The sequence below is a fragment of the Trematomus bernacchii genome, unplaced genomic scaffold (genome assembly GCF_902827165.1).
Source record: "Trematomus bernacchii unplaced genomic scaffold, fTreBer1.1, whole genome shotgun sequence".
In the NCBI taxonomy this organism is placed as follows: Eukaryota; Metazoa; Chordata; class Actinopteri; order Perciformes; family Nototheniidae; genus Trematomus; species Trematomus bernacchii.
In genome coordinates, this window is record NW_022987513.1 from 449,833 (window position 1) to 464,583 (window position 14,751).

General features: G+C 38.3%; 1 protein-coding gene across 1 annotated transcript in view; it reads right to left on the reverse strand.

Moving 5' to 3' along the window:
* Nucleotides 1-11,086: 11,086 nt before the first annotated feature.
* The window catches only part of dscama (Down syndrome cell adhesion molecule a), a 97,016-nt gene continuing 93,351 nt past the window's right edge, over nucleotides 11,087-14,751 (reverse strand). Inside the window, exons 32-33 of the mRNA XM_034114775.1 lie at nucleotides 13,994-14,296; nucleotides 11,087-13,021 (exon numbers count right to left, since the gene is read on the reverse strand). Of these exons, the coding sequence (XP_033970666.1) occupies nucleotides 12,642-13,021; nucleotides 13,994-14,296 (683 nt within the window). The 3' untranslated portion in view covers nucleotides 11,087-12,641. The remainder of the gene's footprint in view (nucleotides 13,022-13,993; nucleotides 14,297-14,751) is intronic.

Here is a 14,751-nt window from a genome sequence, read left to right on the forward strand (position 1 = left end):
ATCTAAAACGGACCCTCATCAGACAGGAATGATTCTGCAGACACTGAAAACATTTTGAAAAAAATGTGCTAATGTGTGGATCCCACTATGCAACAGTAGTTACATAAGCTCTGACTGTATCCAGGCAGAAAAAGAAAAGGAAAAGTCTGAGAGAGAGGGAGGTGATGATGAAGAGGATTTAAGTACCGTAGAGCACAGAAAGGAAAAAAGGAAATCCCAACACAGCATACCACGGACATAAAGCACACATTCAATCAAAGTGCAATGAGGAAGATGTTGACATCCTCAACTGTACACGCTGATATGGAACTTGATTTAGAATAGAGAAGGCTAATCGAAGCTAAAAACAGTAGAGACAATCAAAGGAAAATGGAGTCAAAAGACAGAAAGGAGCATCATTAAGTTGATGAAATATGTCTACATTTCTATATATTTAACTCTCTCTTTCAACTGATCCAAAACTATCTCAGAAACGTTATTGCTGCCCTGCTCATGAACGTCTACATGCTTGCTTGTGTCCTGGTGGGCGGAGGTGTGAATTCAAGGAACCAACTAGATGGGACATTGACTCACTTTGAGTTCTGTGTGTAAAAAGGAATTCTGATAACCATGCAGCCAGACTACTTGTTCTTCCTCCGGCTCTCACGTTGGCACATTCGGGGTTTCTTATGACTTAGTCTTAGTTTGCTTCGTTCCCTCTTTAGGTTAAAGGATTGGCACATGGTATACGCTGTGAATATGAATTAGTGAAATGCAAAGTGCTCTAAATTAAATCACACCCTCAACCCTTATCTGTATGAATTTTACTTGTGCGTTGATAACATTAATTCAAAAGAAAAAACAGCATGTTCTGTGAATAATTGGAATGTTAAGAACTGAATGATGTAATCCCTGTGAGTGCTTCTTGTCAGCAGAAAGATGAATTATCGATGTTCAGACAGAGCCAGCTCATATTCAGTATGACTTCTTCAGATAATCTCTTGTCGAGAACATGAGAAGTGTATTTAATTGTTTTGTGTTATCATCAAAGATCTATAATTTTTATATTTTACTTACTGCAAATGAGCATTTTCTGCTTTAAAGATTTAAAGATAAATGCGATGCTCATATTTTTTTTAATTTTTTCCTTGCAGAGGCAGGCATCTGGACCAAAGTCTGGGAACAGCAAAGCATCTGCTAGCCAAGGTATGCTATCATGTTAAGACTCATTTACATATACCAGTATAGCTCATTAAACTAGTTTTTCCCTTTTGAGCGAATAGAAAGTGTGATTTTCAATTATCATCAGGCTACAAACAAATCCTAAACCCCCAAGTTTTAATTGTAAAATACTATGAACTTTCTCATTGTATTAGTAGAGTATAGTAAAGTATTAGAGTATACTGTATGTAAAATAAAGAATAATGTATAGAGTTTGCATTTTATTGTTGAAAATAATCAATAATCAAATGTTGTACTTGTCATTCACATTCCATTTAGACAGAATCAATTCAAGAAGAAAAAAAATCCAACACAACACTCCTGCAAATATTTTCGATTAGAAGCGTTTCGTTAGCAAATAAATGGACTCCGTCCAGCAAAAAATTCTATGGGGCTTTTATTTTGAAATAGAAACAAGAAGTGTTGTTTTTTTGAGTCAGTGACGTCCTATGCCGCTCGCTGAAGAGGGTGTAGGATGACAGTCAGGAGGCGTGGCCGCCTTATATACGGTGGGCTTGCGTGCACATTCAGGTAGGCCCGCCCGGAGGGGCCGGCTACGTTTATAAATATCTCAGTAGGTGAATGCTCGCATAGTATGGTTAAGAGGTAGTACCCATAGAGTCCAGTAGAGGGCTCCGCCTGTGCTTATATAACTAGGGTTACAATACGTAACCCCCCGTTATCATGAACAAACATTTATCATGGGGTGTCGTGTTACTGAGATTTCTACTTTAAACTATGCAAGCTGTAAATGTATTTTTTGTGAAAGTGAGTTTTCATTGGCATGTAATACAATTCACTGAGGAGCCATTGAATGTAATCTGCTCTACTTCTTGAATTCTTCTCCTAACACAATCAGTGCAGCAGGTTAATAGCAGCTCATTCAGGCTAAAAAGCTCCATCGGCCCTTAGCACATAAAACAACCCTATGTGCACTGCTATACAAAATAAAAGTGTGGTCGCCCATAATCAGCTTATTAGAAGCAGCTGGAAAAGTGAGAGAGAATGAATAAATGTAAAGAGGGAACTAACGCTTAGCTTCATTTCACATTAATTTCTTAACTTCACTTTTTGTGGTGAGGTTGCTTTATATTCTCCAGACTGGGACATCATCAGTCTGTGTCCATATACTATGAACCACCCTATCATCCTTCAAACAAGCCCTCAAAACCCACCTCTTCAAAATGGCTTTTCCCTTGGAACCCCCACCCTCCATGTCATAAATCCGCCAATCTGAATGTTAAATTGTCTGTTTGTCTTTTACGACTGTGTTTGTTAATTGTGACTTTTGTAAAGCTTTAAAAGCGCTACATAAATTAAATGTATTATTATTATTAATAGTATTACGTTGCTATCTCACAGGAAACAATTTGAACATGATCTTTCACAAACTCCATTATTGACTGCGCCAAATTAATTCTAGCAGAAGCTGTGATATGCCAGGCTTATAAAGTATTCCTCTCTCTGTGGTGGTTAAGGGCATCCATCCAGTGCAGAGTGAGAGCTTCTGCAATCATGAATATGAATTTGTTTTGTGTCATTGAAGGGCTCCAAGTTGAACAAAAGGTTCCCTCTAAAGGTAAAGTGTGTTTCTGCTGCAGCAGCAGGACACCTCTGTCCTGCATGTCCACTGTGTTGCTCCAATAAACACCCCCCCGACACGTTGAGCAGTCAGCACCAGTCCTCACTGTTCACTCACTCTGTGGGCACTTCAGCACAGAGAATGTGTTTTTTTTTGTTTTGTGATTTTGACATTTTTAATCTCATTTTATTTTACCCGAGTCTACCCTCTATTTTAAATACACTTTAGACTTAATATCTTAAAATGGTATTCTAATATGGTAAAAGTATAGTTGTATTGTAATATAGTTGTTTTGACCCCGACAAGGACAACAAATAAATGATGAAATATAAAACAACATTTCAGCAAAAGGTATATATATATAGGTATATAGGTTCTGATATCTAATGATATCAGAAGCTCTACGTGGCACAAAGTCCCGTAGAAATGCTCTTAGGAGCATATTGCTGTTCTTCAGCGTTGGTGGGGATGTCCGTGTGCAAAACCAACAAATTCGTTTTTTCATCTTTGAAGTCTTACCTATTGTTAACCTGCAAAAAAGTAAGTTATATTCTGGAATATAGACAGCAGTGTTTTCAGCTAAAGGCTAAGAAATGCTAACCTGCTAAAGTTGTTCATTTTCACCTTCTTTGTTTAGTGTGTTAGCATGCTAACATTTCAACCCAGTCTCAAGGCATTTCGTGTTATAGTCACGACATTTAATCTATTGATTCGTGTTCACCAACACGATTTTCCCCTTTTTTTCGTGTCACACAGAACGATTTTAAAAGCAATGTATATCTATTGGTAGTGTGTTTCGTGCCTGCAACACGTCTTTTTGTCTGGTCGGGTCTTGGAAGACCGGAAGCTGTGTGGTTCATAAAAACATGTTCTTACTCAATATCAAGCCACGATTATTGCTTTTATTTTAAATCGTATAATGTCGGACTTTTTTTGCCGTCCGCGAGGAAAATAAATGGGGCTCAGAGCCTCAGAATACTGAAATCTGTATTTTTTAAATATTTTTTTCCTTCTAATTTGTTATTCTTTTCTAAATAACACACTGTTATTTACTCAATAACACACAATTATCCTTGTTTTTATTTATTTGTTTAATTCTATAATCTCTGGCTTTTTGGCCGTCCGTCAGGAACTGAATTTCAAAATAAAGTCACCGGAACCAGACGTAGGCCTATATGGGACATTTCGAGCATCATTGCGATACACACCCACTGAACTGATTACCCAAGATCCTCAGCTATGGTTGAAGCTCGGTGATTGGATGTTTTAGCCGCAATGCACGTTGGGATATGGTGTTAATGCGATATGAAATCCCAAAAACATTTCGGAGTTTAGGATGGCCGAAGACACTACACTACCCATAATCCTCAGCTATCGTTTGGGACTACAGTCCCGTTGCTTGACAAACCCCATGATTAATCTTCAAGCTCTGTGATTGGATGTTGGAGTGGCAGTGTGCCAAGGTTACGCCGAGTGTCAGACAGCTCTTTGAAATGGAATGAAACCCACGGCAGACTTTCCAAAACTGGACTCGAACGGGTCCAGCCCCCCCCCAGAACTACACATGCTGGCTATTGTGTTTCGCAACATGTTCTATGGCACGTCTCTACTGGGAATTGTAGTTTTAAAAGACGTTTTTCCCACAATTAGAAGTTGCCAGTATTAAACTGTGTACATCCCTGGAGGTTTAGGGGATAGGAAACACATTGGTGTTATCAAATGTAAAACATATAATTAACCTCTTAAGCACGGCGGTCCCCCCATTGGACCCCTCCCACCGTTTTTTTTTCGAGATAATGTCTCAGGGCTTCTTAACATTTATGAAACTATTAATGTGTAGCACCAGATTAACGGGAAGAATCTCAGCTAACTGAAGATATTAACCATTTTTACCAAAACAAAACACAAGCGTCTAAATGACCCCTGAGCGAAAAAATTCTAACGCACTGCGGCACACAATTCAAGATAAAAATACCCTTATTACTTATCTTAGCTGCACATACAATATAGCCGATTAAAGCTGAGACTCCACTGATTATTTAGGTATAGTATCATCACTGAGCGATCCGTACTTGCGACAGGGGAAGCAAACACAGACATCACAACATGTACCTTTACGGAGCTTTTACGGCAGATCGTCTCACCGTAGCTGTCAATTAGGTCAAAAGACGTGTTCAATGGCATTAAAACGAAAAAAAAAATGCTACAACTGTTGATCCATAGGTTGATAATGTACCTGTGCCTTTGAAGAAATTATTTATAATCCATAATTCCATTTTTTATGTAAAAATCGGAGCGGAAAAGTTAGCTGCTAATGGTAGCCACCAGAGTGTATGCAGCTTCCGGTTTTGGTAACGCGTCACTCTCACTCCTTATTTGTTAACGTTTTGGTGTGTATATAACTTTCCCTCGATTCCATTGGCTCTAGCGGTTATAAAGAGATTTCATTCATCAAAATCGAGCAAGGGGGGCCAGAGATAGGTCAAATCCACCCAAATGACCCCAGAAGTGGGGGTTTTTGGCTAAATCTCTCTAAAAAGGTCAAATTTCACTTGTTTTGCATCAATCTTGATACAGGGTACTTATTATCTGTTGTACTTTGGATTCCTAAAGCTTTTAGTCAACTAACCCATCATCCAAGGGTAGTTTTCACTATAAGTAAAAAAGAATATTTGGACGGACACTATAATTTACAGTTTTTTACTATGTAAAATCTGAATTTTCTTTAAAATAAAAAACATCTATATTGATTCTGACTTTTCTACATCCAACTCACAGGTTTATCATTACTTTGAGAATAAAGATTATTAATTTAACCCTTTTAGAAGGGAAGATATGGTCATTTGTTCTGGGAATGTCATTTTCGAGCCTGAGACCTGAAAAACAGGCTCAGGGCTTAAGAGGTTAATAAATGGGTGAAAATCGCCTGTGTCCATAATGGGCAGCATTAATATATACCCACCTGACAGCTCATTGTTACTTTGTTCTACTCCACTACAATTCAGTGGTTAACCTGGTATTTTTACTCCACTACATTTATTTTAGTTACTTTGCAGATTCTGATTAATGATGTGAAATATAAACAACCCTTAAATCAGACTTTAGTTACACCTGAGTAAAATTCAGGGAAGGTGATTGTCAAATGCCAACAATCAGGCGAGATGTTTGATAGTTGGTGCTTGAGAAGACTAAACATTTATCTGCAGATCCCTATAAAGTATATTCATTACTCGTTAATTAAAAACTGTATATAATGGCTATTTTGCACATCCCTTTAAGTACTTTGTCAGGCTTAATATTTATCTGTAGATACACCCAAAGCTTTTTTCTTATTTAAAAGAAGACCTTAACCTAAAGCATTCTTTAATGTTTAAATAAAGGTTAATTAGTTTTTCTGTTTTGCACATTCTCCTATTAATATCTTTGTACATCCGGCACTAAGCTGTTTTATTGTAGAGATCACTTACAGTATCTTCTTGATTTTTTATATTCTATATTTCTATCATTGACCTTCTACTTTCACCCTATTTTGTAGGTAAATATAACATATTCAACAAAAAAATGCAATAACGTGCTTTAGACACTAGGCGGTGCGGGTTAAAAAACTGTCAAGTTTACAGTGTTAACACAATAAATTATACTTTCCAGTATAAGTTTACAGCTTAGTTCATGACGGATGTATTTTGTTATCCACACATATACTTTTTTGATATTTGAACCTACACCTGCAACAGTCAAAGACAGGCAACTGTTGAGGAGGTGGAAAGGTCTGAAGATGTTACAAATAAGGTACACAATGCCATAATAACTTTGTATTATTAGTGTAGGACACTTGTGTATGTATAACATTTGAAGATGTGTAGTTTTATTCATGTTTTCACATAATTTTACAGGATATTGCTATATTATTTCACATGTTTTACTTCTACACATTAATATCTGATTTGTAAAACATCACAGACAGAAAGGTATATCCGTCATTTAATGGTAAGCTATTGAAATTGTGATTCCATAGATGTGTCTCCCATCACCCAAAACCCCTGACTATTCTCTCAACTCAGTATTTACATTCTTTAATTCAAAGAAAATCAGTAATATCTTTAAAAACTACAAGTCCTTTTCTATCAGCTGTGCACCGTTATGGTGTAAATATAACCTATCTACCAATTGGATCAAATATAAAAGTCAGCCGAATTAATGTTGATACTGCAAGGAGACGTATTGTGTGAAAAGAAATCTAAGATGTTGTTTAATTGCTGATATATTTATGATCCACATCACGTATTCAGTTTCGGTGGCAGTTCTTCCAGTTTGTCCAGAAGTCTTCTAATCAGGGCTCTGTAAATAAAGAACTACGGCAGATGTGTAATATTTAATGCAGCCGAACCGTGTATTACAATGCCGTTATGTGATGACTTTCAAAGAGAAAAGCAAGCACACTCGGATTAAAGTATTCTTTTGTTTTTTGTAAATGTTTTTCAGATTTCATATCGCATAAACACCATATCCCAACGTGCATTGCGGCTAAAACATCCAATCACCGAGCTTCAACCATAGCTGAGGATCTTGGGTATTCAGTTCAGTGGGTGTGTATCAAGCCCCCAGGAAGAGCGCCGGACTCAAATACACAAATATTCGTTGTGTCCAAACGGCGGTACTACAATTTCTGTATCACTCCGTGACGTCACTGGACCCAGAAAGACTTTTCCCCATTGACTAACATTGGGAAAGAGACTTTCCCAGTATGAACTATTTTATATCCCTTATTAGAATCATTCGGTCCTTAAAGTTGTAAAATGCACTAAAAGCCGAATCTAGATTTATTTTCTCTCTCCATTCATTCTACTGAGCTGAGAGTGGGAGCTCGGGGGGCGGGGCTTAAGGGGTGCATGCTCTGTGAGTGCACATACGGGCCGTTTCTCAATGTCGAGTATACCTGCTGCAGAGCCACTATTTCAAGTACTACGTCATAGAATGGCGCAGAATGCTGGGCATTTAACATGCATTTAAACAGTCCTTCGGCGCCACTCAATGACGTAGTATACTTGAAATAGTGGCTCTGCAGCAGGTTTACTCGACATTCTGCTCTGACAGCTAGGCATGATGGGTAATCTGTGACGTTTCGCTCTCTCAAAAGTTGGGCCATTTTGTCCTCATGCGCCAATGAGCAGCTCTCATAGGAAAGAACGAGACCCCGCCTCCGACGCTGTATCCAGTTCTTATTATACATCCATGGTGTGTATCGCAATGATGCTCGAAATGTCCCTTATAGGCCTACGTCTGTTTCCGGTGACTTTATTTTGAAATTCAGTTCCTGAGGAACGGCAAAAAAGCCAGAGATTATAGAATTAAACAAATAAATAAAAACAAAGATAATAATAAGGATAAGGATAATTGAGTAAATAACAGTGTGTTATTTAGAAAATAATAGAAAATTAGAAGGAAAAAAAGATTTTAAAAAATACAGATTTCAGTATTCTGAGGCTCAGAGCCCCATTTATTTTCCTCGCGGACGGCAAAAAAAGTCAGACATTATACGATTTAAAATAAAAACAATAATCGTGGCTTGATATTGAGTAAGAACATGTTTTTATGAACCACACAACTTCCGGTCTTCCAAGACCCAACCGGAAAAAAGGGGAAAATCGTGTTGGTGAACATGAATCAATAGATTAAATGTCGTGACTATAACACGAAATGCCGTGAGACTGGGTTGAACATTTGCTATAGTAAGCCCTTAACAAAGTGTCCTTCAAACAAGCAGTTTGACCATATGTCTGCTAGTGATACTGTAAAGAGATGATTACTTTCTACCTGTCTCTATCAGACTGTGGAGAGCTGTTAGCCTGTTTTCGTCTGAGATGAATGATCTATTTTCTTGGCATGTATTTAAAACTTTTTGACAAGTTAAGTCTATCTAAAAATAATTTCCGTTTTAGGCTTCCCTTTCCAGAGTTTACCCTCCATTTCAAATACCTCAAGTTTCATTATGGGATATTGACAAGATTCGGAAGAGAACAAAACAAATGCTGTAATATAGAAAGCCGTTCCTTGAGCTACGTGCTAAGAAAAATGCTTACCTGCTAAAGTTGATAATTTTAATGTGTTAGCATGCTAACAGTGGCACAACACATGAAGTAGCCTTTAACAGGATATGAAAAGCCTTGAGTAGGCTCAAATATGCTCTCTTCTAAGAATGTTAATAGTTTGAGGTTTAGAAATCTCCCTTCTGGAGATCAGAATGCTAATGCCACATATCATCCTGCAATCTTCTCACCCCCACCTCTCCTCCGCACAGATGAGAAGAACAAGAAGAACCTCCCCCAGGACTTTGACATCGACATGGATAACCCGGAGACGGAGAAGGCCGCTGTAGCCATCCAGTCTCAGTTCAGGAAGTTCCAGAAAAAGAAGCAGGATGTGAAGTGAGGACGCTGTCAGCTGCGTCTCCCTGCATGTCACGAACTGCACCGTCATTAAGTGAAGAGGAAGGGGGGGTGGGATTCTTGAAGTTGGAGGTCTGGGATTGGGGTGGTCTGAGGATAGTGTATTTGTGAATGTCTCTGTGTAAATATTAACTTATCATGACTATTATATGCAAAAACAAACAAACGCTGGATGTGCATTTCAGTATTTCCCCACACAGGTAAACCGTACAAGCGCACACACTTGCATGCAAGCTTGCGCACATACAGAAATTGTAAAAACTGTAGAGATGTGCAAGTTGATTCACTTACTACCAACTTGTTATGGTTAGCAGATGTGACTGCGATTGTCCATTATACTGTACACAGTTTGTAAAGCATGTGCAGTACATCACATTAAAATGGATTTGTAACCATATTGCAATATTTTATTGTATTTTGGATTATTTCTGAACTGCTAAACTACATTTGTAATTATCATACACATGTGTTTTACACATGTGTATGATAATTACAAATGTTGTGCAATATTCCGAAATCTAATGGAATAATCCCATTGTTTTTTTTGTCGATGGAGCCCTTGTGATGTGACTTCTGGGTCGGCTAACAAAAGTACATCATCCCTGCTCAACTCAATAAATTGGGCCAAGTGCTTCTATGTCATGTCAAAAAAGCTGGTTGGATATTTAATTCTAATTGAACCTTTTCACTCTTTGGTGTAAACAGACTTCTACCACACTGATTTTTGGAAGCCAATATTGTCATTTTTACTCCTTACTCCTTTTAAACTACATTTAGCTGACAGCTTCATTCAGATTGTTAGCTAATACAATTATAAATCACCCAATAGATACACTTTGATTGAATTATTATAATATACTATTCCCCAGACTACATTAGTCCATCAATAATCATAATACGGTATGTTATTATATGTACAATTTCGAAATAGGTTATTACACCTTACTAGTACTTTTACTTTTGGTAATTTAGGTATATGATGATATCCTTGGCTTCTTTTACTTAATTAAGATGAATTTACTGAAGCAAAAGCAGCAATACTACATTGTAAATAAACTCAGTCCTGCATTACAAATCTTACTGTAGTAAAAGTACAAAAGTATTAGAATAAAAAAATACTTTATGTATCAAAAGTACAAGTTATTGTGCATTATGGCACTTTTCAAAATTACAATTAAATTACTGGATTATTGATGCATTAATGTGTTCCTCACAGCTGGTAAAGGTGGAGCTAGTTTTTATTATTTGATATACTGCTGATGGAAATCTTAACCTATAATTACATGTTAATGGTTATTTATTCATTTTTGTTATGTTTATTTTGCATAAACAAAAAATAAGAATATGTAAAGTAACTCAAGCTGTCAGCTAAATGTATGAGTAAAAATTACAAAATCAGCTTCCAAAATTTACCAAAAACTAAAATACTTATGTGAACTACAAGCACCGCAAAATACAACACTTGAGTAAATATACTAAATTATATTCTACCTCTTACATTTTAACAATTAGGTTTTGTTACTTTTACTTTTTACTTGATATTTAGTACTTCTTACACCTCTGGCTGTAACCTGTACAGAGAGGCCGTTTCTAAATTGCTCTTTTCAAACAGCAGTCTGATCAAAGTTAATGTAAGAGGATGGATAAGTAGGAAAGGAAACTGCTGCCTGCAGGCTCGGAGGCTGCAGATTCACAGAAGATGAGCAACATTACAACATTTCATTGCTGACTTCCTTTTGGTGCTGAAACAAGGCGAGGGTCGGGGGTGTTCGCTCGGTCTCCCCACCGCTACAGTCACTCATGTCAAACCCGTGGAGGACACTTTGGGGAACAGCCATTTTATTAACCAAATTTGAACTTTGTGTTAGTTTCTCTTTATTTCAGTGCCACCATGGTGAACACTCATGTTAAAAATAAAAAGTGACATTTTCTTTCCGTTAAAATGTATAATCATAATGAAGACAGTTAATCATAGAAACTCATCATAGAAACTGACATAATGACCTCACAGCATTTTGGATCAAACTCCCTTCAGACTAACTCAAAGAAACAGAGAGAACAGAAACGGGCCAGGGTAGACAGGAACAAAAACAGATTCTTACGTATATCCACTTTTTTTCTTCTTTTTTTTCAGATATTTCCCATAGACATTATAGGTTTGGTTTGAAGGGGGATTCTGCTGGATTGTCTCACGTTTTTTTTTTTCCCTGTAGAGGAGCATCACTGCAATGCAGCGACAGTAAATCTACTGAGGAGAGTGAGAGCCATGAAGACTCTACCTAGTGCACTGAGAGTAAGGGGATCTATCTGGACACACTTGAGTCGGGGTGTTGTGAAGTGCAAACCATTAGTTCTCTAAACCCTCCCTATTCTAGCTAACATCATTTACCACCAAACAAGCAGTGGTAAACTACACCTGAATACATAGCTGGAGTGTGTCCGGCCCTGTAAGTATACTCACAACATAGTTATTTTCATCATTACAGTACAGTATAGATCAATAGTTTTCATATACTTTTCATATCTTTTTTCATATTGCACCATCAGAGAATGGGACACAGAGAAAGATCAACAGAGACTCCATTTCCTAATTAAAACGAGATATGTGCAAACATGACTAAGGACTTTATTAACCAAATCAATTATTCCCTGTAATATCCACAAATAAAAGTGATTTCTCTTTTATATATATATTTATAGTAATAAGAATAATAAATCTTCACATTGGATCATTTCATAGTGTGACAAAATGCTGACTGGGCCGTCCAGCCACGATCGTAATCCTCATTGTCTTTTAGTTGGTCAGTCCCCATGCATCCATAGGAAATAGATTTTTTTTTTTATTCAAAAAAAGTAACAATTTGAGAGCAGCTGAAAAGTTTGGACTGGTGTCAATTGCTTTCATTCAAAGATTTCTCCCGAGTTTGGTTCAGTGTTTCAGAAGGATATTCCATAGGAAAAAAATGACTCCAAATCGTCATCTTCCACTCCAGGAAAAAAAAAGATGTCCGGGTTTTTATGAAACTGTGTGTTAATGTTAAGAATAGATCATTTGGTTATCGATAATTAATGATCATTAATAGCTGACAACTAACAATTAATAATCACTGATTAATTATAAAGAATTAACAATACTCAAGAATAAATAATGCTCCCTCAATTAGTTTGGCAAAACTCCGGCTGGAGTCGTTTCCGATGAGTGCATTTTTTCTCAAGTGAAACAAAAAAAAGAAATACAAAGAAGAAATAAAAGAAAGCTCTAAAATAAATAAAAGGAGATTAGTAAAAGTGACCCCCCCCCTTCTTGGAGGAGGGTGGACGTATATACAGAACTGCGTGGTGAAGGTCAGTTTACTGCACTTGAGTGTTAAATCCAGTGTTCGAGTCGTAGTCCTGCCCTCGGGTCCCTGCTGTTATACCAGCGTGTAGGACTTTGCGTAGGGGTTGCTGCTCTGTTTGAGATGTCCCCGCGAGTCCAGCAGGGACTCCTGGGAGGTGCTGAGCTTGGCGGCCTGGGCCAGCTCCGAGCCCTCTCTGTGGGGGAGCGTGGCTGCGGAGCCAGGCTGCCACTGGGCCGCCTGGTCCCTGCTGGCCTGAGGGGCCTCTGTAGGGGTCGGGGGCGCCATGCGAGAGGGCCGCTTCAGAGAGCGGCTCTTCTGGGGCTCCAGACAGGCCTGACCCATGGCCGCCCGCTCCCCGCTCGCTGTCCCCCTGGAGGAGCCCGAGCAGGACATGCCTCGGTTTAACAGGAAGTCCATGCGCAGGTATGGAGGAAGGTGAACCAGCTCGCCCCCTGCAGGACCAAACAGAGATCAGTCAGGTAAAGAGAACAATTATGCACACATTTCTGGCCAACATCAGCTAAACTTATCTGTGTTTTATGTATTAACTGAAATGTAAGAACTAGTGCTGTCAGCGTTAACGCGGTAACGCTCGCGATTCATCTGGAAACCCTAATGCTTTAAAAAATCTGACTCAAATTAATCACATTACCAGATTATACCGAAACGTATTGAATGTGAGTGAATAGAAAATAGTTGTGTCATGTTATAATAAAGTTAAAAATCCCTAAGATTTCTCTTAGCAGTTTGTCATGCATCTTTTTTTACAACACCACGCTTGTTTTCATTTTTTCTCTTCTTCTATTTGTAGAAGTCTTTTTACTTACCATTATGGGTAAAAGAAATACAGCTTTGTCAGCTTATAAAATCTTACAGAAATATAAAATGATTCAAACCAATACTTCTATCTGCAGAAGGATTTGGATCTGCCTCACTGACAGCGGAGGCTGTATCTAAAAGTATTTTCTTATTAAGAGCTCGGAGCATCCATAGGAAGTGCGGCTCATTAAGTTAAAACCCTCATCGTGCATTTTGGTAAGGAAATAAAATGCAATTTATCCTTTAGTTTTAAAACAATATCCATAGTTTCTGCTTTGGCTTAGCAAGAGTTGTCATGTATTTTTATAGTTTGAAAAATAACGTTTGAATATTTTTGGAATGTCCTACTTTGTTTACCCAGATTCATTTTCAATTGAATTCTTCCCACTTTCTTAAATTCTTGGACCCAACTGAGACTATCATCAGTTTGAATACATTGTGGAACACTTTTTCTGATTCACTGTTGGCGTTAGAGTCCCAGTTAATGATTGGGTATTAATGTTAGACAGGAAGTTAAGATTTAGTGTATCAGCAGTGTAATGAGGCCAGTTGTAATGGCGGTTAGCATGCGGTCGGGGTTCAGGCCGACAGATCTGGGGCCTCACCCGGTCTGTGGGCCTTGGGCGCGGCCATGTTCATGACCCGGCTGACGTCCTGAGGCTTGGGCGGGGAGGCAGTGAAGCGGCAGATGCCTGATTCGGATGGTGTGCTGGAGGTCAGGCTGTCGGTGTAGTCGTTGGTACCTGCCGTCATCTGCTCTGAGGAAGTGTCAGAGATGAAGCATTCGGTGATGGTGAACTTGGCGTGGCGCAGCTGCTCCTCCATCTTGGCGTGCTCGTAGGCTCTGGCCAGCTCCTCGTAGGTGGAGGACGCGCTCTCTGTGGACACCATGCTGCTCCGCGCGCGGTCTGGACACGGGCCGGGTTAGGGGGGGGATTAGTGTCAGGGTTAGTGTTAGAGTTAATGTGAAATTTGACAGACAGCTGGTACTGATTTGTTGTTAGAGATGATGAGTAATGTTCAGATGTTGGAGAAGTACTCAGATATTGTACTTAAGTCAAAGTTGAAATACCAGAGAGTGGTAATTCTCTGTTACAAAAAAGTAAAAGTCCACTGAAAAAACTGGAACGTTGATGTAAATACAAATATTATGTCAACAGATGTCACATAACTGTATCAGGTTAGTTGAAAGCAATAATATTAAGTTTAATAAAAACAAAATATTAGGTTCAACTTAATATTATTGCTTTCAACTAACCTAATACAGTTATGTGAAATGTGATAACTGAATACATTTAAAGTGGACCTATCATGCTATATTTGAATAATATATTGTAGGGCCATACCTATATAAAACATGTCT